The sequence below is a fragment of the Malaclemys terrapin genome, chromosome 1 (genome assembly GCF_027887155.1).
Source record: "Malaclemys terrapin pileata isolate rMalTer1 chromosome 1, rMalTer1.hap1, whole genome shotgun sequence".
NCBI classification, from domain to species: Eukaryota; Metazoa; Chordata; order Testudines; family Emydidae; genus Malaclemys; species Malaclemys terrapin.
In genome coordinates, this window is record NC_071505.1 from 232,729,680 (window position 1) to 232,755,228 (window position 25,549).

General features: G+C 45.2%; 1 protein-coding gene across 1 annotated transcript in view; it reads right to left on the bottom strand.

Moving 5' to 3' along the window:
• The window catches only part of GABRA5 (gamma-aminobutyric acid type A receptor subunit alpha5), an 80,851-nt gene that overhangs the window by 10,458 nt on the left and 44,844 nt on the right, over positions 1-25,549 (bottom strand). The window contains exon 7 of the mRNA XM_054009173.1: positions 6,654-6,797. Within this exon, the coding sequence (XP_053865148.1) occupies positions 6,654-6,797 (144 nt within the window). The remainder of the gene's footprint in view (positions 1-6,653; positions 6,798-25,549) is intronic.

Consider the following 25,549-nt stretch of genomic DNA (forward strand, 5'->3'; position numbering starts at 1 on the left):
CCAAGCCTGAGATGTGGACCTGCCATATCAGGACTCTGGGATCTAACCCCAGTTTGGGTAAGCTCTCAGTGGGGTATGAGGCTGTGGGGGCACAATAGTTCTGGCTATCTACTGCTGATACCACTCTGAGTTGTAAAGGCTCTGAGGTGTAAAGGCTGCCTCTGTCTCTAATGGGCCCCATGAGGAAGTGGTTATAGTAACTGGAAGAGGCCAGCAGAGTCTGGAGGAAAAGAGCAGTGGGGAAACTGCCACACTGCTGCCCCTAGTGTAGAAAGACTCTCCCCCTTGTGCGGGCAGGAGAAGAGTGGTGCAATTTAAGACTGCCTGGCTTCTCTTCATGCAGCTGCCCATCTCGTGCTGTTTTCTGCTCCTATAAACTCTCTCTAAGGACTGGTCCACACTAACCCCCCAGTTCGAACTAAGATACGCAACTTTAGCTACGTGAATAACGTAGCTGAAGTCGAAGTATCTTAGTTCGAACTTAAAGGTACTTCCCGCGGGTCCACACGTGGCAGGCAGGCTCCCCCGTCGACTCTGCCTACTCCACTCGCAAGGCAGGATTACCGGCGTTGACGGCGAGCACTTCCGGGATCGATTGCTTGCCGCCGAACCAGCGGGTAAGTATAGACGTACCCTAAGACTACTGTGATGTACTCTATACGTGGCAACCCTTTAAAGCCACCCAGTAACTGAAACTGATGCTGAATGTGGTGACTTGCCTGGTAAGCAGCGTAGCTCTCTTTGAGCACATACAATCAGTGCTCCCTGATCTGCACTGGTTGCTTATGGCTACCAGATAAGTTTAAGGTCTTGACTTTGACCTATAAACCCCTAAAAAGCTCAGGAGCCATCTACCTGAAAGAGTGCCTCAATCCTTGTGCCCAGGGAAGGGCTCTCTTCTGGCTTCTCGCTTTCTTGTGAAAAGGATCCTGAAAGAGTGCTGGGGAAAGGGGCTGGGAGAAGGTCTGCTGTAAAATCAGGTAGCATATCCCTATAACTGGATAATTTCCTATACACATTGGTTTGTGATAATCCCATACCTGGTATGCAGGATTTTTTTGGTGCTCTACACCTGGCTGCATGTGCTCTCTATTTAGCAGGATTAGTTTGTGTACGAGGCCACAGATGGGCTGGATCCAGCAGGTGTCTGCGTACCAGCTACATGTTTTTTGAGCTGCTACTGCACTGGGATGTATTGGAGCTGGATTTTCCTGGTCAACTAAGAGCAGTCAAATAGAGTTGTCTATTTTGACAGTACGGCTTGAGGAAGGGGAAAAGGGGAGACAAAAACTGGTAGGAAGCAGCAGGCTGGATAAATGTGTTTACAGTGCTATTCAGCAAGGATGCACAGAAGTCTGCTCTTTTTTGTTTTTAAATTACAAATTACAAAACTTGTTTTCATTTGTAAGGCCAGTCGTGGCTGATTTACATCCTGTCATTTCTTACATAGTATTGAGACTTTGGTCCCCCCATGTCCACTCCACCAAAGATGCCAACTTTGCCCATTGTTCAGTTTTCCAGTAAGTACCTCTGCACTTTCCCCCATGCTGCCCGTAAAGGTGTGCGTTATCCCCACATCCCCCTTGTGGTCCAGTGTGGCACTGCAAGTATGCCCTACCTTCATTTCCCCAGATTGGGGTGGCAGTAGGTTCACATTACCAGTTTTAGGGGATTGGGGCGGGGTGGGGGGCAGCTGCTGGCTCCAGCCTGTCTCTTAAAGGGAGAATACACTCTTTCACGCTGCTCTTACACATGGAGGAAGCTCCCGATGAAATCTGCATTTTCTCTCCAGCCACAATGCTTTCAAAAAAACTCAACTTGGGGTGGGAGGAAGCTGGTGCTCTGTGACCACTACTTATTATGATGACTGGTATTGTCTCATTGTTACCCTGTGCTCATCTTAGCCATTTATTGTATCCACCTGTTGCCTCTAGCATTATACTTTGGGCTGGTCCACACTGGGGCAGAGGATCGATCTAGGAAACGCAACTTCAGCTATGAGAATAGCGTAGCTGAAGTCGACGTTTCCTAGATCGAACTAAGTTTACTTACTGCGGGTCCACGCGGTGCAGGCAAGCTCCCCCGTCGACAGCGCTTCCTCCTCTCGACGAGCAGGAGTTCCGCAGTCGACGGGGGAGCGCTTCTGGGATCGATTTATCGCGTCCAGATGAGACGCGATAAATCGATCCCAGAAGCTCGATCTCTACCCGCCGAATTGGGCAGGTAGTGTGGACCTAGCCTTAGAGTGAAATTCTGGCCACACTGAAGTCAATGGCAAAACTCCCAGTGACTTCAGTAGGGCCAGGATTTCCCTCTTAGACTTAAGCTCTTTGGGACAGGAACTAATTTTTGTTACCTGTTTATACAGAACCTATCACAGTGGGATGCCATTCTCAACATCAACAATTAAAAGAAAGAATTAATAATAAAGAAGAAATGGAGCTGCTGCATTTCTTCTGTACTTAGGTGGTAGAATTTTTGGCCTTAGAGTGAAAGCTGAGCTGATATAGCTGGATCCGAGTGCGGGCTATGTGATTTTGTGCTGCAACTGTGCCAAGTTGCAGAGGATCTACATCAGTGGTTCCCAAACGTTTTAGTAAGGCATCCAAACAACTGCATTTTGTTTTGTTTTTTTATGACCCATCCAGGATCCAAATTTTGGGATGGGAAATAATAGGCCAGTGTCCTCCTCCACCACCACCTCCTCACCCTGCCGAGGGGCTACTGACCATCCTCAGCAGCATCCTCTACCCTGGCACCACAACTCTGCTCCCGGAGAGGTGCAGAGGGGATGCCCCAAGGTGTCGGGGGCAGGTATTTGAAGAGTTTTCCCTGCTCTCATCCCACAGTGATGACTCATTTCTTGCAGGGCTGGGCCTAACTCCCTGCTCTGGGAGTTGCAACCTGGCACTCGAGTTCACAGCATCTCTCTGTTATGATGGAAGGGCGGCCGGGACATATTTGAGTGAGTGGCATTGCGACCTGCCCATTTGGTGTCAGTGCCACTCAGGTTTGACCTATGCCATCCCTTGCCGCACCGTTCAGGTATGGCCTGACTGCTCTTCTGTCATGACAGAGGAGCAAGCAGGCCAAACTTGAGTGGCACTGTGACCCCATGTACCAGGTCACAACACCCAAAGGGGGGTTGCTGGGCCCAGTGCCGTGGGACAGAAGCCACTTGTGCAGCGTAAGTGCTGGGCAGGCTAACTCTCCAATCCCCCCAGGCCTCTCCTCCACATCGATCCCATGACCCATTTACCTCCTTTCCACGACACAGCCCATCCTTTAGGAACCATTGGCTTAGATTTTTTTGATGGATTAGAAGTTGCTACATTTAAAAAAAAAATGATTTAGACAATAGAATTTTGGAGAACGGATATGGCTAAAAAATAGCAGGCTCCGGTAGAATCCGGACACCAGATATGTGCTTTTCATATGCTGCTCGGCTGGATACATCAAGGTCTGTTTTACCAGTGGTGGAATGGTGGCTACACTTGTAGGCTGAGGCCTGCGGTGAAAAAAAAAAGGCAGGTTCTGGCAGAATTCAGGTATGTCAGATCTGTGTTATTGTGTCATTGTTGCACCAGACCACACGTGCCTCAGGATACACCAGGGTCTGTAATTTTTTGGTATAGGTGGAGCAGCTGGCTGTGTTCTGTATTTAGATATTGGAATTTGGGGCTTGAGTGCAAAAATTGGCAGCAGGATCTATGTTTTGGGTCTGGGTTTTTGTAGTGCTGTGGTGCTGCAACGTGCAAAAATTCAAGGTCTTTGGTGCAACAGAAGTGGCTGGGTTTATTTTCTCTTTATTTGTTCTGAATATCTTCTCTGTGTAGGCAGTGCAGGAATATTTTGATACATACAAGTGGCTGGATGTGTTCTTTATGTAGGAAGTGGAAGTATTGGGGCTCTGTACTGGTTTTTTGCAATACTGTTACATGGGGAATTTTTTTGTGGCAGCTGTATTCTCTATGTAGCCAGTAGAATTTGGGGGCTTGAGTGCCAAGATTAGCAGGATCTGGGTTTTTGCAGCATGCCAGTGCTAAAATGTGCCAGATTCCAAGATTTTGTGTGTGCAATCTAACTAGCCAAGTATCTTTTTTCTTCAGGCAGAACTTGGGGAGCTGGGTGCAAAAATCAGTAGGATCCAGTAAGCCTGGTGGAGATCCAGATTTTACCTCTTTCTAAAAAGCATCTGCTTGAAGTGACAGCATAAAAGGTGTATAAAATTTTTATATACCCAAACATTTCCCCCCGTGCAATTGGAGGGGTTGTTTAGTTTGACATATGGCCCAAAATATATCCAAAGGATCCAAACTGTTGGATTTGTGCAGTATTCTTCCTTCTCCTTCCTCCCCCCCACCCCACCCCCCGCATTCAACAATTCTGTACAAAGGAGAAATGTCTTAAACCTCCGATCACAAGTAACCCTGATTACCAGCCTACTGCGAGCTTGATGAAGCCCAGAAAATCCATCACTGACTGATGCTTTCCCTGTGTAAAATCGGATTTTTGTATTTTGCTAATCCCTGGTTACAATCTGTGTCCTGCTCTTTGTGATCCACCCTGCAATCAGAATCCAGCCTGCCCAGATGCAACCTGGGACATTAAAAAAATTCTTGACGTTGGAAAACCGTAATTTATTAGCCTCAATCTTTGGGAAGGGACGTGATTTCTGTGCACGAACTTTTTGATCCCTCCTAGGATTCTGCTGTTTCCTTAGGTTGAGGAGTGCAAGGTGCCTTCCACGGGAAAGCGGAGACGTGAAAGTGGCCCAGAACTGACACCCTGGAGCACCCACTGCCTGCTTTGGATTGTTTTCTTTCTCCCAGGATCAGGGCGAGTTTCTAGGAGATGCTCCCATACATCCTCTGGATCTTTTTCTTGGCAGTTTTGAAAGCAAGAGGGGAGCTGCCATTCATTGCAGAAAACAATGCAGCTATGATGGTGAACTGGTAAGGAAACATGTTTTTGTTCTTTAATGGGAGGCAGCTTGCTTTCCCCAGGGGGCTCTTTGCTATTAGGGTAACGACTGTGATTATTTCTACATGCATATCCTGGATGCTGATTCTTTTGGCTTATTTAGCAACTGTTCTATGGATATTGAAGGGGTTGGGAATGATTAGAACTTGCAGGGAAGTGGATCATAACTTTACTTTGTGGTTGCCTTGTACTACGTAGAGCAAGGTTGTCCTTGCTTTGGGATTGTTTGGGGAGTAAACAGCAAGCCCAGCTGGGCTCAGAGTGGGTCCTACCTTCCACAGAGCTGTTTGTTTGTTTAATTTTGAATAGAGAGCTTTAAGCACCTTCATTCCTTAATCCTACCAACCTTTGTGATTGTGTGTGTGTGTGCGGGGGAGCGGATTGTGCACATGATAAAGTGTCCTAAATATCCCTTCCAAGGATAGCCCAGGTTACCAATCTGGTTTACACCTTCTCCTCAGAGTCTCAAATTAGACCTCAGAGCCTGTCATTTTTAGCCAGTGATAGGGGGTGCCAGGTCCTCACAATAAATATGTCTCAGTGCTTTACTAGTGTTAATTTCTGCAAGAGCATTGTTCAAATCTGCATTCTAAAAGCCTCCTGTGAATGAAGCCATAGAGGGAGGGGATGGCTTTGTTTAAAGACAGGATATTTTTGATTCCAATCATAGCAGCCCTTAGACTCTACTTCATTAATTCTCTCAAGACAAGTATATTATATAACTTGTTAAAGCCTCTGTGCTGCGGAACCCATGTAACTGTCAGGGCTGGTCTGGCATCGCTCTCCCAGGTATCCCCCACCCCCATCAGAGCACAGGGCTGCCCTGACATGGAAGCCTTAAGCAGGAGGCGAGGGGGGGGAAGGGGGACCTCACGTGGGTGGCTGGGCTGGGATTAAAGCTTCTTTGCCTCTCTAATGCTGCCACATCTGGCGCCTCCACTTCCAGTTACGGAGGAAATGGGAATCCTTGGGGTTAGCACCTCCTCTCTGGCCACGTGGTACCCAGGACACGCTGCAAAGGCCGGCAACAGCTGCCACCTTCCCTCTTCCCCCCTCCCCCAAACGGTTTCATCAAGCAAATCACTATAAACCTAGGATTGGTACAGATCTAATGGGTGGCCAGTGTTTGCCTCCTGGAGCCGTTCCTCTAGCAGGGAAATAAGCCAGCAATAGTGCTGCGATTTCAGCAAATACAGCAGGACCTCAGAGTGATGAACACTCTGGGAATGGAGGTTGTTCATCGCTCTGAAATATGTGCTGTTCGTAACTGAACAAAACCTTATAGTTCTTTCAAAAGTTTACAAAAGTTTGCAGCTGAACATTGACCTAATACAGCTTTGAAACTTTAATCTGCAGAAGAAAAAGGTTGCTTTCCTTTATATTTTTAGTAGTTTATGTTTAACACAGTACTGTACTGTATTTGCTTTTTTTGGTTTTGGCCTCTACTACTGCCTGATGGTGTACTTCCAGTTCCAAATGAGGTGTGTGGTTGACTGGTCAGTTTGTTGCTCTGGTGTTCGTAACTCTGAGGTGTTACTGTACAGTTGCCAAGACTTGATATGCATTTCCCTAGTGCCCCCACCAAAGAGCCAGGAGCCTGTATACATCTCCCCACTACACCTCCTTTTCCTGTTAGCAACTGTGTGGTGGAAAGATGCATTCTACCACACCTGTACTGGTACTGATGTTTTCAGTTCCTACAGTCTGTCCCATCAGATGATACTGGTTAAGTCGTGAACCATCTTCTGCAACCACCACAGATGTAGAAGTGCTATTAGTCCAGACGTAGACCACTTCAGAATTGGGGTAAGCATCTGTTAATGGAAATAAAGATGACAGGTTAAAACAGAGATTAATTTCCTAGTGGACTCTGAAATTATATAGTTTTGGGAAGGGGAGGGGGAAGAAGAGAGGAGTGACAGCAGTTAAGGGAAACAAATAGATATGATATAACTATGTTCCCATATGTCCGGCTCACAAAGTGTTAGGTCGAAGCCTTCTGACATAACAGATGTGTGGGATGGTTTGTAAAAGGCTGGAACAGTGGACTTACAAATATAATCCTTTAGGGACATTTGATTTGGGAGAGCTTTTGACTGGAAAAGTGAAATGTGCACGGAGTGGTGTGGGGGTGTGCTGGCTGGTATATATGCCTGGCTGGGGTTGGTGAGAGTGTGTGCACATGGGAGGCGGGGGGGAGGGGCGGAGGCTGATGTGTCTGCGAGTGTGGAGAGGGTTGAATTGTGTGTGTGCACATGTGTGTTTGATATGAGTTCTCTCTACCTAATATTTTTTATCTGGAGGTCCTAGGAATCAAAGGCAGTGGCAGAGTTGCCAGCTCACATGACTTTATTGTGAGTCTCACAATATTTAGCTTTTTTTCTTCAAGCCCCAGCACCTGGATCATGTTACTATATGAGAACTTCAGCTTTCACAGTTAAAAAAAAAAAAAGTTTGAAACCCTTGTGGCTCCAAAGGAAAGCTTGAAAACAACAGCCCTATAGTATTAAAAAGCAGGAGTAAGGTGACCAGACGTCCTGATAAAATCGGGACCATCCCGTTTTTGAGCTGTTTGTCACGATATTTTGCGCCGCCAGGATCACTCAGCTTTTTTTTTTTGTGTGCTCTCGGCTGGCCGGCAGCACTCAGCTTATTTTTTTGCGCCCCCCGCCCGATATTTTCTTCATCTCATCTGGTCTAGGGTTACCATACGTCCGGATTTTCCCGGACATGTCCGGCTTTTTGGTTCTCAAATCCCCATCTGGGAGGAATTTCCAAAAAGCAGGACATGTCCGGGAAAATAGGGAGGTATGGTAAAGGGGACTGCCTCCTCTCCGGGCTCCAACTTTCCGGGGCCAGGCGGCGGCTGTTCGTTCTCCCCACCTGGGCAGCGGGACTCGGGAGCAGCTGCTGCTGCAGCTCCCACTGCTGCGGGGGGAAGCGGCCAATCATGTGGCCCTTGGTGGCTGTGGCTCTGGCGCCCAGAGCGTGAACCGCCCAGGCCTGCTGCGGGGACCCAGCTGGTGCAATCCTGTGGGCGGACCCGGAGTGGGGGCCAGCCAAGACGCGATTGGCCAGGGGCTGGACACAGCGTGCGCGCTGCTGGGTCCCAACAGCAGCCTGGGCTCGGGGGGTTCAGGCCCGGGCGCCAGAGCTGCAGCCGCAGAGCGCCATGTGCTTGGCTGCTTCCTCCCCCCGCGGCAGTGGGAGCTGCAGCAGCGGCTGCTCCCGAGTCCCGCTGCCCAGGTGGGGAGAACGAACCACTCCACACATCAGCCTGGTATGGCAGTGCTTCCGGGAATGGTGCACCCTACTCCCCTTTAGCGGGAGGCAGTGTAGCACTGGACTGGGACTGAGGAGATCTTGGTTCTATTTTCAGATTTGTCACTGGCCTGTGGGGTGACCTTATGCAAGTCACTTCACCTCACTCAGTTTCCCCATCTGCAAAATGGGGATAAAGATAGTGCCCTCCTTTGTGAAGTGCCTGGAGATTTAGTGATGGAAAACGTGCTATATAAGAGCTAGGTGGTTTTATTATTATTATTAAGGTTGTGGAAATACTAGGGATCACCAACCTTTCAGAAGTGGTGTGCCGAGTCTTCATTTATTCACTCTAATTTAAGGTTTCGCGTGCCAGTAATACATTTTAACATTTTTAGAAGGTCTCTTTCTATAAGTCTATAATATATAACTAAGCTATTGTTGTATATAAAGTAAATAAGGTTTTTAAAATGTTTAAGATGCTTCATTTAAAATTAAGTTAAAATGCAGAGCCCCCCGGACTGGCGGCCAGGACCCGGGCAGTGTAAGTGCCACTGAAAATCAGCTCGTGTGCCGCAAAGAAGGGCCACAAGAATGGTCCAGGGTCTAGAAAATAAGGCTTCTGATGTGAGGCTTAAGGAGCTGAACTTATTGAAGAGGAAGTAGAAATGTGTCTTGATCGCTGTATGCACAGGTATTCACACATGGAAAATGATCTGAGAGTGGGGGATTTTCAACTTTGCTGAGAAGAACCTAACAAGATTACGGCTTGGAAGTTAAAGTTAGACAAATTCAACCTTGAAATAACATATGATTTCCCAATGGTGATGGTAATTAAATATTGCAACAGCTTACAAGGGGAGGGACTTGACTCACCATCACTTGTAGTCTTTAAGACATGACATATTTCATAACACATACTTTCATCTGGCTTCTGGGTGAAGTTCTGCAGCCTCTGTCAGCGGGAGGCAGTGGGGGAGGTCAGGCTGGGGGATCATGATGGTCCTTTGTGGCCTTGGAAGCTGTGGTTCTATGAATTCCCCCTTCCTTCACGGAGCATGGGGAGAACAGGAATGCCAATATAGCCCTTGACAAGCTCAGAACACTTTCAGCTTTGCACTAAGACAATGCCTATAACCAAATCTCATGTTTCAGGGCTTCAAGTGTCAGGAAGGACTTTTCCCCCGCAGTGCACAATTGGCCAGATGTGTTCTGGGTTTGTTTGGGTTTTGTTTTCCACCTTCCTCTGAAGCATCAGAGATTGGCCACAGCTGGAGACAGGAAACCAGACATGGCAGATGAATGCTCTGAGGTGAGAATCCTCCTTCCTAGATGCCTGGCTCACATGACTTGCTCACATGCTCAGGCTCAAACTCATCATCAGATTTTGATCAGAAAGAAATTTTCCCACAGGTCAGATCATCATGGACCTTGAGACATTTTGCCTTCCTCTGCAGCATGGGGCATAGTTCACCTGCTGGGATAATCTAGACATATCTCACCTAATCAATTCCCTGCCATTGCAGGGGCCTTGGGCATTGGTGACATCTCGGTCACTCCTGTTCTCTGTATCTAGTACACAACAGTTTAGTCTAACTAAATTCTGAACTCAATAAAGGGTATCTGGGTGAAATGGAATGATATAAAACAAGTCATACTAGGTGATCTAGTGGTGGCTTTAAACTCTATTAAACTATGAAATCGAAAAGGACACTGAAGAGTTAAAAAAAACATTCTCAGAAGAAAGGGGGTCAGTTGTTAAAAGCTTCTCAACTGACTCAGGTTAAGGTGACCAGGTGTCTGGTTTTCAACTGGAACACCTGGTCAACAAGGGACCCTGGTGGCTCCGGTCAGCACCGCCGACCGGGACGTTAAAAGTCCGGTTGGCGGTGCTGCAGAGCTAAACCAGGCTAGTCCCTACTTGTCCTGGCTCCGAGCTGCACCCTGGAAGTGGCCAGCAGGTCCGGTTCCTAGGCCGGGAACCGCAGCCAATGGGAGCTGCGGGGGCGGTGCCTATGGGTGAGAGTAGCGATTCACGCAGAGCTGCCTGCCATGCCTCCGCCTAGGAGCTGGACCAGCTGCTGGCCACTTCTGGGCCGCAGCCTGGTCCGTGGTGCCAGGACAGGCAGGAAGCTGCCTTAGCCCCCCCTGCTGAGCCACTGACCGGGAGCCGCCAGAGGTAAGCTTGTGCTCAAACCCTGAGCCCCAACCCCCTGCCCCAGCCCTGATCTCCCCCCCAAACCCAGAGCCCCTTCCTGTACCCCAAACCAACCCCAGACCCTGCACCTCCAGATGGAGCCCTCATCCCCCCTATACCCCAACCCCCTACCTCAACCGGCAGCCCTCATCCCCAGCCCCACCCTAGAACCCGCACCCCCCGCCGCAGTCCTCACCCCCTCCTGGACTCCAACCCCATTCCCCAGCCTGGAGCCTCCTTCCGCATTCTTAACCCCTCATTTCTGGCCCCACCCCACAGCTCGCACCTCCAGTTAGAACCCCCTCTCACACCACAACCCACTGCCCCAGCCCAGTGAAAGTGAGTGAGGGTGAAGGAGAGCGAGCCACCGAGGAAAGGGAAATGTAGTGAGCAAGGGAGTAGGGTCTCGGGGAAGGGGCAGGGCAGGGGGCATGGCCTCAGGGTAGGAGTGGGACTATGGTGTTTGGTTTTCTAGGATTAGAAAATTGGCAACCCTAACTCAAATAGAGCCTCTGTGGAGGGAGTCTGAGGGAGTTGGCAACTCTTAGAGAAAGGCAGGTCTGCTACAGACTACTTTAGTATTATTTTAAAATCTATTTTCTCTTAAATGCTTTTAGTTTCAATAAATAATACTTTGCTTTAAGATGGCTGTCTGATCACTGGTTACCACTGTCATTGCTCCTGGAAGGAACAGAATTGTCAGGTCTGCTGAGGTAATCACAGTGGATGTACATCAGACTGCAGCTTGGGCCAGCTCTGAGAGTGGAGGAATCAGATGTCTCCATCCTGACAGAAGTGATGCCTCCAGGCCTGGGACCTGAGTGGGGCAGGGGTAAGGTTGCCAACCCTCCAGGATTGTCCTGGAGTCTCCAGGAAATAAAGATTGCTCTTTAATTAAAGATTGTGTCATGTGATGAAACCTCCAGGAATACAGGGTCCACTTGATGAGCCCAGAGGTGCTGTTAGTCAGGGAACTGTGATAGCAGATCAGCAAAAATTGTATGCAAAAGTCTTATGTTCTTAAATACAGATGGCTGCTCTTCAGGGCAAAGCAGCAAAGAGGAAGCTGCAGTGTGCTGGAGGCTTTCCAGGCTCTTAACAGCTTTGTTAAGATATTGCCACCAAACTGAATAAAGGTTTGGGTGATTTCCTGACCTCCAGAGAAATCACTCCCTCTATAAATACTGCTTAATCATCCCTATTATGGATGATTTCACCTGGGAGCTCACAAAAAGTATATGACGATCAATCTTTTCTTTTCTTTTTTACCTTTGCAATGCCCCAAACTACTTGAAGCGTCAGGGCTTGCTTTTTTTTTTTAGTAAAAAGGGTAATTTATCTCACTACCTCCTCCCTACAAGATTTCTATTCCCTTCCTCCACTTCAGTTTACCCACTGTGTTCTATGCTATCAACACACTCCATATTAGTTTTCAGGAAAAACAAAAAACAAACCAAAAGTGAAATCCTTGCAAGCTGCATGGAAACTTTTTAAAGACGCCATCATAGAGGCTCAACTTAAATGGATACCCCTAATTAAAAAAACAGGGAGAACCAAAGAAGTGCCACCATGGCTAAACAACAAAGTAAAAGAAGCGGTGAGAGGCAAAAAAGGTATCCTTTAAAAAGTAGAAGTTAAATTTTAGTGAGGAAAATAGAAGGAGCATAAACTCTGGCAAACTAAGTGTAAAAATATAATTAGGAAGGCCAAAAAAGAATTTGAAGAACAGCTAACAAAAGACTCAAAAAGTAAGAGCAAACATTTTTTTTTAGTACATCAGAAGCAGGAAGTCTGCTAAACAGCCAGTGGGACCACTGGACAATTGAGATGCTAAAGGAGCACTCAAGGACAATAAGGCCATTGTGGAGAAACTACATGAATTCTTTACATCGGTCTTCAAAGCTAAGGATGTGAAGGAGATTCCCAAACCTGAGCCATTCTTTTTAGGTGACAGATCTGAGGAACTGTCCCAGATTGAGGTATCATTAGAGGAGGTTTTGGAACAAATTGATAAATGAAACAGTAATAAGTCACCAGGACCAGATGGTATTCACCCAAGAGTTCTGAAGGAACTAAAATGTGAAATTGCAGAACTACTAACTATAGTTTGTAATCTATCGTTTAAATCAGCTTCTGTACCAAAGGACTGGAGGATAGCTAATGTGATGCCAATTTTTAAAAAGGGCTCCAGTGGTGATCCTGGCAATTACAGGACAGTAAACCTGACTTCAGTACCGGGCAAACTGGTTGAAACTATAGTAAAGAACAGAATTGTCAGACATATAGATTAACATAATTTGTTGGGGAAGAGTTAACATGGTTTTTGTAAAGGGAAACCATGCCTCATCAATCTACTAGAATTGTTTGAGAGGTCTACAAGCCTGTGGACAAGGGTGATCCAGTGGATATAATGTACTCAGATTTTCTGAAGGCCTTTGACAAGGTTCCTCACCAAAGGCTCTTAAGCAAAGTAAGTTGTCATGGGATAAGAGGGAAAGTCCTTTCCTGGATTGGTAACTAGTTAAAAGATAAGAAACAAAGGGTAGGAATAAATGGTCAGTTTTCAGAATGGAGAGCGGTAAATAGTGGTGTCCCCCAGGGGTCTGTACTAGGACCTATACTATTCAACATATTCATTAACAATCTGGAAAAAGGGGTAAATGGTGAGGTGCCCAAATTTGCAGATGATACAAAACTACTCAAGATAGTTAAGTCCAAAGCAGACTGTGAAGAGCTACAAAAGAATCTCACAAAACTGGGTGACTGGGCAACAAAATGGCAAATGAAATTCAATGTAGATAAGTGCAAAGTAATGGACATTGGAAAACATAATCCCAACTATACATACAAAATGATGGGGTCTAAGTTAGCTGTTACCACTCAAGAGAGTTCTTGGAGTCATTGTGGATAGTTCTCTGAAAACATCCACTCAATGTGCAGTGGCAGTCAAAAAAGCAAATGGAATGTTGGGAATCATTAAGAAAGGGATAGATAATAAGATAGAAAATATATTGCCTCTATATAAATCCATGGTATGCCCACATCTTGAATACTGCATGCAGATGTGGTTGCTCCATCTCAAAAAAGATATACTGGAATTGGAAAAGGTACAGAAAAGGGCAACAAAAACTATTAGGGGTATGGAACAGCTTCCATATGAGAAGAGATTAATAAAATTGGATTTTTTCAGCTTGGAAAAGAGACAACTAAGGAGGGATATGATAGAGGTATATAAAATCATGACTGGTATGGAGAAAGTAAATAAGGAAGTGTTATTTACTCATTCTCACAACACAAGAATTAGGTGTCACCAAAAGAAATTAATAGGAAGCAGATTTAAAACAAACAAAAGGAACTATTTCTTCACACAATGCACAGTCAACCTGTGGAACTCTTTGCCAGAGGATGTTGTGAAGGCCAAGACTATCACAGGGTTCAAAAAAGAATTAGATAAATTCATGGACCATCGGTCCATCAATGGCTATTAGCCAGGATGGGCAGGGATGGTGTCCCTAACTTTTGTTTGCCAGAAGCTGAGAATGGTGACAGGGGATGGATCACTTGATGATTACCTGTTCTGTTCATTCTCTCTGGGGCACCTGGCACTGGCCACTGTCAGAAGACAGGATACTGGGCTGGATGGACCTTTGGTCTGACCCAGTATGCCGTTCTTATGTAGATTAAGTGACTGCTTGAATCTGTGAGCAGTCTATAAGAAATAGCTCTGAGAGGTGTGAAATGCCCCATGCATTCCAATGGGGCGTCAACATTGTTGATGATATCACTTCTGATAATTTTAGCAGACACATACAGTTAATATGTGCTTGTCCCACAGTCACAGATTGCCTCCCACTCTTTCGTAGGTGCCAAAAACTCCAATTACCCCCTACCCAACTGGTATAACCTCTGGCCTCCTCCTTAACAATTTATGCAATGCAATTATGCAGTGACAGATTGAAAATTGCTGGTGTGGTGATAGCCTAGAATAAAATCAATGGAATATCAAGATAAGGCAGGTGATAACATACTGATTATCATAATGAATTTCAGAACAATCTGTTTTTCTATTTAAAATAAGGTTCCATAAGGCTTCCAATCTGCCCTGCCAGAGTGCCACAGAACTTAAACCCATCTTGTGTGTGGTTATGAGAAAGCCTTTCTATTTGAGAGATAAATGTTCTATCTTGGTCCAGCCTCTTCCATGCTTCCTCCTCTGCCCCCACCAGGAAAATGGGGCAGAGTAGAGTATCATAGAATCATAGAATATCAGGGTTGGAAGGGACCTCAGGAGGTCATCTAGTCCAACCCCCTGCTCAAAGCAGGACCAATCCCCAACTAAATCATCCCAGCCAGGGCTGTGTCAAGCCTGACCTTAAAAACCTCCAAGGAAGGAGATTCCACCACCTCCCTAGGTAACCTATTCCAGTGCTTCACCACAGTCCCAGTGAAAATGTTTTTCCTAATATCCAACCTAAACCTCCCCCACTGCAACTTGAGACCATTACTCCTTGTTCTGCAGATCACAGAATATCAAGGTTGGAAGGGACCTCAGGAGGTCATCTAGTCCAACCCCTCAAAGCAGGACCAATCCCCAGACAGATTTTTACCCCAGATCCTAAGTAGCCCCCTCACATCCCATCCTTCCCCAATGCTCCACATGCAGCATGAGGCTGTTAGAGGTGGTACAGTCACCACTGTAATGTGAAAGGACAGTCACCAGCATAAGCCTAGCAGTGCACTGTGACAGGAAACACGTTCTGTCATCTGCTGCCACTGAGAACAGTCTAGATCAGGGGTAGGCAACCTATGGCACATGTGCTGAAGGCGGCACGCGAGCTAATTTTCAGTGGCACTCACACTGCCCAGGTCCTGGCCACCGGTCCGGGGGGGCTCTGCATTTTAATTTAATTTTAAATGAAGCTTCTTAAGCATTTTTAAAACCTTATTTACTTTACATACAACAATAGTTTAGTTATATACTATAGACTTATAGAAAGAGACCTTCTAAAAAGGTTAAAATGTATTACTGGCACGCGAAACCTTAAATTAGAGTGAATAAATGAAGACTCGGCACACCAGTTCTGAAAGGTTGCTGACCCCTGGTCTAGATCCATCCTCTGTGAAACCCCCTTTCAGGTATTTGAAAGCTGCTATCAAATCCCCCCTCAGTAAGGTAGACAATTTTTGTTAAACTATTGTCAGGATATCACTGATGGTAAAGTAAAGTGAAAGAGAGGTTGGGAAACTTGTGGGATATGCGTGTGTATCTGCAGACAAAATGTGACACGTATGATGGTCCAAAATGTATCTCATTTCATTCAAAGCAGATTCAGATTCAAGGCCAATAAACCATTTGGGAAATTTTCTTTCTCTCAGAACTCAAATGATTAATTTGCTATTCTTTAGCAGAATATTTCGGATTTCCTGAAGGAGGAAACCCGGTTTGAATCCTCCTCCCTCCTCCTCTAAGCATACACTACCAACAAAAAAGAAAGAAGGTAGAGTTTGGGACAATAATATAAAAATATAGAAGTGTTTGAAACTATTAAAAGCTTCAAAAATGAGTGAGTGCTAACTGACAGATGTTTCCAATGAGCATTTTATAAAATGAGCATTCTCTAGAGAGAATTCTGACTTACTATCTACCAAAACAATGAAATGAAATAATTTCTGCTGGTAACTCCTGGCCAATGAGCCATGCCCTAGTTTTTCAAAACTAACAAACACTCCAAGAAATTCAAAGACAATGGAGTTCCCCTCTCCGTTTTTTTGTTTCTTAATGTGGATGGCAAGAGTCTTATATAAGGCCAAACACAGTCATTCATTTCTATGAGTGGAGGGGAGCATCCACAGCCTTGTGAAGGGAGGACAGCATTTCTAACTCTCATGGGTTTTTCTGTGTGTGACAGAGGGTTGGCTGGGGCTGGAGCCTGTCTGGCAATGACACAGGAAGCTCCAACCCTCTTGTGAATATCAGTCCATTTCCCCTGCCGCCCCCTTTGGTGGGCTGCCTGCCCCACTTGCCCGCTTCCTGGGATAGAACAGCCAATCAGAGCTGCTGCAGGAAGCAGGCAGAGCTCTCTCCCCATCCCCTCAACAGCCCCACACCATTTTCACAGGCGGTGATGGAGGAGGAGGGAGCTAAAAAGCCCAGCAGCTTAGGGTGACCCCACTCCCCCCTGCAACACTTGGCCTGGGACAGGGCGTGGGGAGTGGGAATAAAGAGCACTAAGAGCTGCCCCCCCCTCCAGCCTAGAAGAGGGAGAGGGGACCCTGCTGGAGCATTTCCCCCCAGCCTCGGGGGGAGGGGGGTTGAAGAGCCCAGGAGGAGCAGAGGTGAGATGGAGCAGAACTGATGCAGGGGCTGGGGGGACAGGTTTGATTTGGAGGTGTGGGGGAGGGAGAATTATTTGCTGGGCAAGGGGTGGACAGATGTGGAGGTGCAAGCGCCTTCAGCTTGGACCAAATTCACCTTCCCCAGTGCATTTGGGTGTGATGGCAACACTAATGACCACAAACACACACTGGGGAGGGGCAGGGGGAAGTTCAAAAATCAAACAGACCCAAAACCCCCACTATAATCTTTTTTTAAAGTCTTATGATTTTGGGGTGGTCCATCTCATGATTTTGGGGATCTGACTCATGATATTTGAACCTCTGGGGTTTATGAATACTGCTATAAGGAAGTATGAGACAGTGTCTGTAACAAGGCAAAGCACTAGCCTGAAAATGCTTAAAGGATCCCTGCCTATCACATATGGAATATGTATATAAGGAAGTGGAAGCTCAGCCCTGAAGCTCAAGTGTGTCCTGTTTTTCCTGGCTGGTGCAGGCAAGAGAAAAGCCTTTGGCACAGGAGCCAGTGTTAGTTAGTGGAGATGCTTTATTTTATTTATGTCTTTCGTGGACAAACAAATAAATTGTGTCCTGAGACAAGGCCTTAAAAGGACATGGGTGTAGCATTTGCTTCCCCTCCCATGCTGGTGAAACAGCCTACCAGTTTACAATGCCGGCTCCCCAGCATGTTCCTTGGAGCTACTCTCTATGTGGGGGATCTGCTGGTGGGGTTGTCTGCTTGCCAGAGGATTGTCCCTCCTACTCAACTGTTAATGAGTGAGTGATATTCTAATCCAGTCAGTGTTATCTACCCACTTCTCCCAACCACCTACTCCCAACCTCACCTGATTGACAGGAAATTGCTGGTCAGGAAGTCCATGGGAGCATGACTCCTGCTAGAGCCACGCTGTTATAGAAGGTGGGAAAGGGAAAACAGGCAGCAGTGCAACGACACAGGGTATCCCTGGCCTACAGTGGCTCTCCTAAGTCAATGGGCTGAACCCTGCATATTTGTGGGCTGTGGATAGGTATTCTCAACAGTGCAGTCACTTGGAAAATACAGCACTCAAGGCCAAACTTTTAGAGTTTCATGGCCCCTGCATTTAAAATACCCAGATGAGGATGATTTAGGCCAAACCTGCAAGTCAGTAGGAGTTTTGTGTGTGTGGATTATTTCCAGGATCTAACCTTAAATCACCACCCAATTCAAAATAATAATTACCTATACAGCTCATCCATGACAGTTATATTTTATACCCAAGTGATAAAACAATTTAAGAAGAATTTTGCATAATTTATAGAAAGCTAAAGATCTATTGTATCCAGTAGCTGCTGCATTACTAGATGCTACCAAATTCTAATGTGTGGTGTAACATATCCCACAAATCTGGACCAAATTTGGCTTTAAATTTAGTAAAAAAAATTACTCTCAAACCACTAATAACTGGTTGAAGAAATAAAGAAAGATGTTCCATAGAAAGCTACCTTCACTCTTCCATTCTGTTTGTTTTGTCTGTTTAGGCTACATTCTCATACTCTTATCACTATGGCATACAGTATTGATCACACCATGGTACCATTAGAGTACTTAATCTTGGAACTGCTGCTAATCCCTATCAGAAGTAGTCTACTGGAGAGATCCCAGGGCCATTAATTGGTAAAGATGAGCATAAATTATCAGATTACACAGATGGGAGTCTTTTAATTACAAAGGATTTTATCTGTCATGCAATCCAAAATATTTGAATGTTGATGTCTTTTTCTGGTAAGATTTGGGGATATCATTTTAAAGGTTGAAATATTTATCTTATGGAATTGGGCTTCATTTGTTTTTAAAATATGGAATTTGAACTGTACAAACCAAAAATACGTTTCACTTGACATAAATTAAACATGGAGTTAAGGAATTTTGTTAAGGCCAATATGGGTTCTGTTAATCAGAGAGCCAAGAGATAGACTTAACAGAGCTTCCAAACCTTGCCCTTCTTGGTCAGTTTGTGCTTTAAACAGGATAATGACACTCCGGTTAATTGATCTGTTTTTTGTGTTGCTTATGCAGGTCTCCTGACTTACTTACAAGAGATTGTTAAAATAGAATTGCTGAGTTCCAGGTTTATTGTCTTTTGAAGACTTCTGTACCAAATATATTTGTTTGCATAAAAAGATGCCATTACTAACTGATGAAAACTCAGCCTACTCTCCAGGAATGAAACTGTGCTCTTTCTGGTTTGTGCATCAACATTAGTTATAAATAAGGAATCTGTACTTGGTAGTGCCTGTGCAACCGAGGGCAAAATTTAGCTCTGCAATTGGATCTTTTACTTAAAAGTTTTGTTGATCATATGTGAGCCAGAATACAATCCAGCTCACACATCACTAAGTGCTAAAAGGAGAAATAAAAGTAGTAACAATGTAGTTTAGTATAAAAACTAAGGCAATGTGGTACTGAATACGGACAGAGCAGGTCTGTTTCATACAGGCAGTTTTCAAAGTAGAACTGTAATTTAACTAGTGTGAAAAAAAATTGAATCCACATATCTATGGAATGATAACCTAAAATGAATATCTTTAAACAGTATGCTGATTTACCAAACAGGATCTTCACATTGACTCTAGTGGGAATTATGGATTCACAAGGAGATTTTAGGGGTTTGAAATTATTTAAATTCAGATTGATCATTTGGCCTTTAAACTAGCATAGGGTTTGGATAAATAATTTAAATTGAGCATGGTGACTTGCATAGCTAAGTGACTTGCAGGGGAAAGACTAGGGACTAAAAAGTGGAAAAAGCCCATTGTGAGACATTTCTGGATGGTGTGATGTAAGCTGTATAGGATGCTGAAGCCAATCTTGCGAGCAAATTCTTAGCCATGTGTTTGTCCATGAGAAACAAGAATGAGGGCAGCACATAGTTACAAAATGGGCATTTTCTAATTTCAAGCCTAGTAAAAGGATTGTAATTTTTGTCCTTCCCAAAATTAAAAGAAAAATATGTCTCTATACTAAAGGCAATATTCTCCAGCTAAAAATAATGTTCTTAGATTCTAGCCTTCCCTTTCCACAGGAGACAGAACAGGACATTTTAAAATGTGTCAGACAGACCTCATGAGGCTTCATTACTAAGCAACAGTAAGATACTACTGTGATTGGAACTATAAAAAAACCCTAAAATAGACAGCTAGAAATGGCTGTATATCTGATTGTGATGTGCAAGCCATCACAGTCAAGGTTGGAATGGGAATATGAAGTAAATGTTTCTTACTCTGAAAAGAAATGGAGCTAATTACTGCACTCAGATTATAAGATATTTAGATATGCAAGCTTGACATTGATTCTGTGTTGCCAACACACGATTTTTTTGGTGACTCTCGCCATATTTGGTGTTTTTCTTAAAGCTTCTTCAGCTTCTGGAGGGAAATGGTTAGGAGAGAATCTCAGTTTCCATTAAAAAATAAATAAATAGGAATCTAGCCCTCATGGTTGTGGAGAAAAGCTTGAAAATGTGACCTGAGTGCATCCTAGGAGCTCAGGAACCAGAAGGCAAATAATATATATTGGGTGCTTTTTATTTTTTTAAATCTCATGATTTTTGAGGCCTAACATGCTTTTTGAATGCTTAGTTGACTATATCGCTGACTACTTAAAAACAATCAATTGACTATATTGGAATCCGGAGCTAGTATGTAAACTAAAATATACAAGTGCCAATTGGTACTGATAATGTACAAATACTAATGTACACATGTACTCATAAATCACTCAGGAACATCTTGTCAAGTATCAGAGGGGTAGCCGTGTTAGTCTGAATCTGTAAAAAGCAACAGAGGGTCCTGTGGCACCTTTAAGACTAACAGAAGTATTGGAGCATAAGCTTTCGTGAGTGAATGCCCACTTCATCAGACGCAAGAGTCATCTTGCGTCTGATGAAGTGGGCATTCACCCACGAAAGCTTATGTTCCAATACTTCTGTTAGTCTTAAAGGTGCCACAGGACCCTCAGGAACATCTTCTGTCACAGAAAGGGACTGGGCCATTTAGGTACAGCTCTGCATTGAAGGCTGTGTAAAACACACAGGGGAAGGGATAGCTTAGTGGTTTGAGCATTGGCCTGCTAAATCCAGGGTTGTGAGCTCAATCCTTGAGCGGGCCACTTAGGGATCTGGGGCAAAATCAGTACTTGGTTCTGCTAGTGAAGGCAGGGGGCTGGACTTGATGACTTTTCAGGGTCCCTTCCAGTTGTATTGGATAGGTGTATCTCCATATATATATTTTTAAACCAGGCCACATTCCTCCTGAAAGATCCCAGTATGTAAGTGTGATGGAGTATATACCCTACAGTGGTTTGGAAACAGAGGGAGAGCTCAGTCAAGGCACCTTGTTGCAAATGGAAAGTTAACTGGGGCCCAATTAAAAAATGAGTTCCAGATGGGGGAGGAGCTGGGTGGTTTCTATAAAGAGAGGAAGCCCAAAGTAGAAGAGCATGTAGGAAGAGAAGTCTGCAGTCCTTCTCTTGGTAATAGCGAGATGGGCAGGGTTGAAGCAGAAGCTAGAGGGCAGAATTTGCCCTGTTATTGTCTCCTGAATAAAGAGCTCTGGCAATAACAGCAGGAGAAAGATTGGGAAGCCACTGGGGTGCAACAAGCCCTGGCAATGAGCACTGACAAAAGGGCGGGACCCAGAGCACCAGGGAATTGTTCCAGTGAGGAACAGAACAGAGGGATGAAAGTTTGAGCCTGTGCATGGCAGAAGTGTTTTAAGCTTATATTTTATAATTTGGCATTTGTTGGAAGACTCTGGGGGAACCCTGTGAGTCTCTGGCCTAAAAGAAGGGTGAATCCTGCATGGCTGTGGTACACTGAAGCAAGTGGGTAAGGACCACTGGGCCCAGAGACCTGATGCAAGGTCTTGATGTTATTTGATGGACTCTGGTTTTTCAGACTCTGTTGGTCTGGGGGGTAGGGTGGAACTACAAGGGTATATCTGCACAGCAAAGAAAAACCCACAGCTGGCCCATGCCAGCTGACTCAGGCTCACACGGCTTGGGCTGCGGGATTGTTTCATTGCTGTGCAGACTTCTGGGCTCAGGCTGGGGCCTTAGTTCTGGGACCCTCCCACCTCACAGGATCCTAGAGCCTGGGCTCCAGCCCAACCCCAGGTGTCTACAGAGCAATGAAACAGCCCCATGTGCCTGAGTTGGCGGGCATGGGCCAGCCATAGGTGTCTAGTTTTTGTGTAGACATCCCCTAAGTGACCTGGCTGGAGGGCTGAGTCACAAGAAGAAGCAGAGCACTGCAGGGTCTGTCAGCAGGAAGCATTAGATGAGGAGACCCTGCTATGTCATGCCCGGCCATGAGAGGGGTGGTACTAGTGAGTTTGTCTACAGCAAGATAGTGTGCACTTGGAGACACCCTTCTGAGGTGCAGCATACTAAGCACCATACAACTGGCTAGCTCTAGGTAATGAGGGGGAGGGAATGTGGAACCATAATGACTCCACCTACTCTCTGCCTCTCTTGCAGTACTGAGTCCAGGGGGGAGTAATTAGACAGTAGTCCCTTTCTAGCATAGGGGCTGCTCTGCTGTCTGGCCCTTGTGGAACCATGCAAGGAATGGGGGCTCCTACTCCCCACCCTCAGCTCTCCACATATAATGGCTAACCTGAGTCTCGGTCATGGTCTTGATCTGTAGTGAAACCCACACCATCAGGAACAATGTGCTAAGAAAAACAAGTGGCATACTGAGCCATATTGTTGAGTTGTGTATTGCAGGATCTATCTGATCAAACTACAGTTAAAGGGAAAAATAAAATGGGAAAAAGAAACTTCTTGATAGCCAATAACATTATTCTCTGGTCCAGGGAATATCACTCCCTCCTGTATGAAGGGAAAGCCTTACAGTTTTTTCAGAAGCAGCCATGTAGGAGTGAGTTGTCATCAGGACACAAGATGATATGGATCAATATCATGGCCCCTGGAAGTCTTTCTTGGACTACGTGAAGTCTGAGCATCTCTGCTGCGCCTCCAGGAAATGCAGCACAGAAGGTGCAACCCAGGGAAGAGGTGCAAAGGTGGCTTTAAGCCACCCTTGTGCTCTTCTGATTCTGTGCCCTCCACGGGCTGCTGCTGGACTGCTGCACATAATCTCGTTACCGCTCAGTGCTAACCTGACATGGTTCCTCCTGAGCCTCTGCCAACTCTGGGGGCAGCACAGTGTCTCTTATGGCTGCCCAACATAATGCCTATGCTGGGGGAATTCTGCCCCAGGGAATTGAAGGGCATTCATGGCTCCTGTATGTCACTACAGTGGTGTATAAGGGGAGAATCCCTCCCAAAGCCTTCAAACATGCTGATGCTGTGTAATGTGTGCTACCCTGAGCAGCGACATCTTAACACCTTCCTCCCTTCACCTCTTCTTTTCTGTGTCTCCTCTTTTTTACTCACTGCAGTTAGTATTTATAGTATAACTTTTTTATTTTTGGATGTAGTGTTGCCTGATTTGATGTGGAATGAATTTGAGAATTGATTTTACACCATGTTTGATGGTGACCATTTTTTCAATTGTCTCTCATGTGGAAGGGACCAGAATCTATTACTTCAGCTTCTGTGGTTCTGCTATACCTGTAATGTTAATGTCAATATAAGTGTTTTGGGTAAAAAGACTGGACAGTAGGGCTATTTTGAGATGCCATTTTAAAAATGTAAAATATCTTGGGAGTTCCCAGGTAGATTATTATCTTTGAAGGCAAGATGCACAGTAATTTCAGTGAGCTGCTGACTCAAAGGCGCTGTGAGTGTTCAGTCAAGCTGTGAATTTGGAAATCACCGTATTGGGCTGCTATGTTAACTGCATTGTTAGTGCTAGCTGAGTACAGTATGTACATGCAGAAAATGTCAGGTTTCATTTATTTTCTATAAAATAGGTAAAAATCTTCTAAAATACAAACACCGGGCACTTATTTCTTCAGGGCCTGATTCTGCTGCCTTTATTCACAGTGAATAATATCTTACTTTATGAGTAGTCTTATTGATTTCAATAGATCTACTCATGTAGTAAGTTATCACTGAAAGTCAGCAAGTCTGGCAGAATCTGGCTCTAAGTGAGTATTAATAAGTTCTTAGGAAATTGCCGCAAATATGAAGTTTATCCTGGTTGTGTGGGGTTCTTCTGCCAACACGTTGTTGTTCAGCCACATATAAAGCAATAGGGTGAGATCCTGATACTATTGCTCTGCTTTGCCACATCTACTACTCGGAGACCCACAGGGTAGAACACTGGTTTATAAACATAGACTCTCAGGGTTGGAAGGGACCTCAGGAGGTCATCTAGTCCAACCCCCTGCTCAAAGCAGGACCAATCCCCAGACAGATTTTTACCCCAGTTCCTGAAATGGCCCCCTCAAGGGTTGAACTCACAACACTGGGTTCAGGAGGCCAATGCTCAAACCACTGAGCTATCCCTCCATTATTCTGTTTCAGTGGCCTGGCAGTTTTCCAATCGTGATTCAGTACATGGCAACATCTTGGCACATCCTGCATGATGTGATCATATGTAACAGCATTATGCCTTAGTGATAACGACTCCACATTTGGGAAGATTCTCACAGTTAAGCTAAAGCATAGAGCAAGCAGAGTTTCAAGGTTAAAGCATGGGAGTGGGAGTCAGGAGATCTGAGCGGTTTTCCTAGTTCTACCCCTCATTGACCTTGCACAAGTCACTCAGGCCTTACTGTGCAGCAATGTGTCCACTAGTTTGGGTTGCCTCCCTTTTTTGGGTGCTAGTTGGTGTTTCAAGTTAGGCTTCAGAAGTATAGCCTCGGAGGCAAGAGATCTGGTTTCTAATCCTGTCTCTGCTACTAACATGCCGTGTGACCTTATGGAAGCTTCTGTGCCTCCATTTTCCTCTCCCACCCACTGTCTGTATAGACGGTAAAATTACTGGAGCAGGGACGGTCTCAAGTTTTTGGACATAAGTGTGTAGACCAATCTCGGTTGGGCCCTGTAAACTGATTGGAGTTACTCAGGGAAATTGTATCCTTAGCAACCCTCCCATTTCAGACAAGGCTCACAATCTCATTCCCTCTCCCCTTCCTCACTCTCTGATCTCTCCTGTTTCACTGAGTCTCTTTTCCACCGTTCCTCTCATAAAAACATAAAGGAACTGTTTTGCTAAGGGGATACAACAGCCTTCCATTGCTAAGGCCACCTGTTCATATTTTGCCTGGGTCAGCAATGATAAAAAGCTATTTCTATGTTGATGCATATGTGAAATAAGTTGGTGGCTCCAGTTCAGTTTCTTATCAGAAAAACTGCAATTTCATATGGCACTGGTCATAGAAACTAAACTAATGTCCCACCAATGGAAGCAAGTCCCTTCAGGTTATAGATATATTGGCCTTGAGATACTAAACGGCTAGTGCCTACGATTGATCTTTTCTGTGGACCAACAGACCACTGTTTTTCTGTCAGGCATAAATTGTTGCGGCTCCACTGGAGTCACATCATACATTTGGGGTGTGGGTGTGTGTCAAAATGTTATGATACATTTCATCTTGTACACTTAAGAACTTTGTAACTTCCTTGGGTGGCTCAGTGTTTTAATGCAGTGTGATACTGTAGAGGGGACTGGAAATTGGGGTTGAGCTTGGACCCTTGTTAACAGAGAAAAGGAGCAATGTAGAGACAGCATACTCAACCCTTTGTGATGGTCCCCTCCTGTTGGTTTATGAGCAGTGCTGACAAGGAGACATTCTCAGTGATCTCTAGCTGGTAGAATG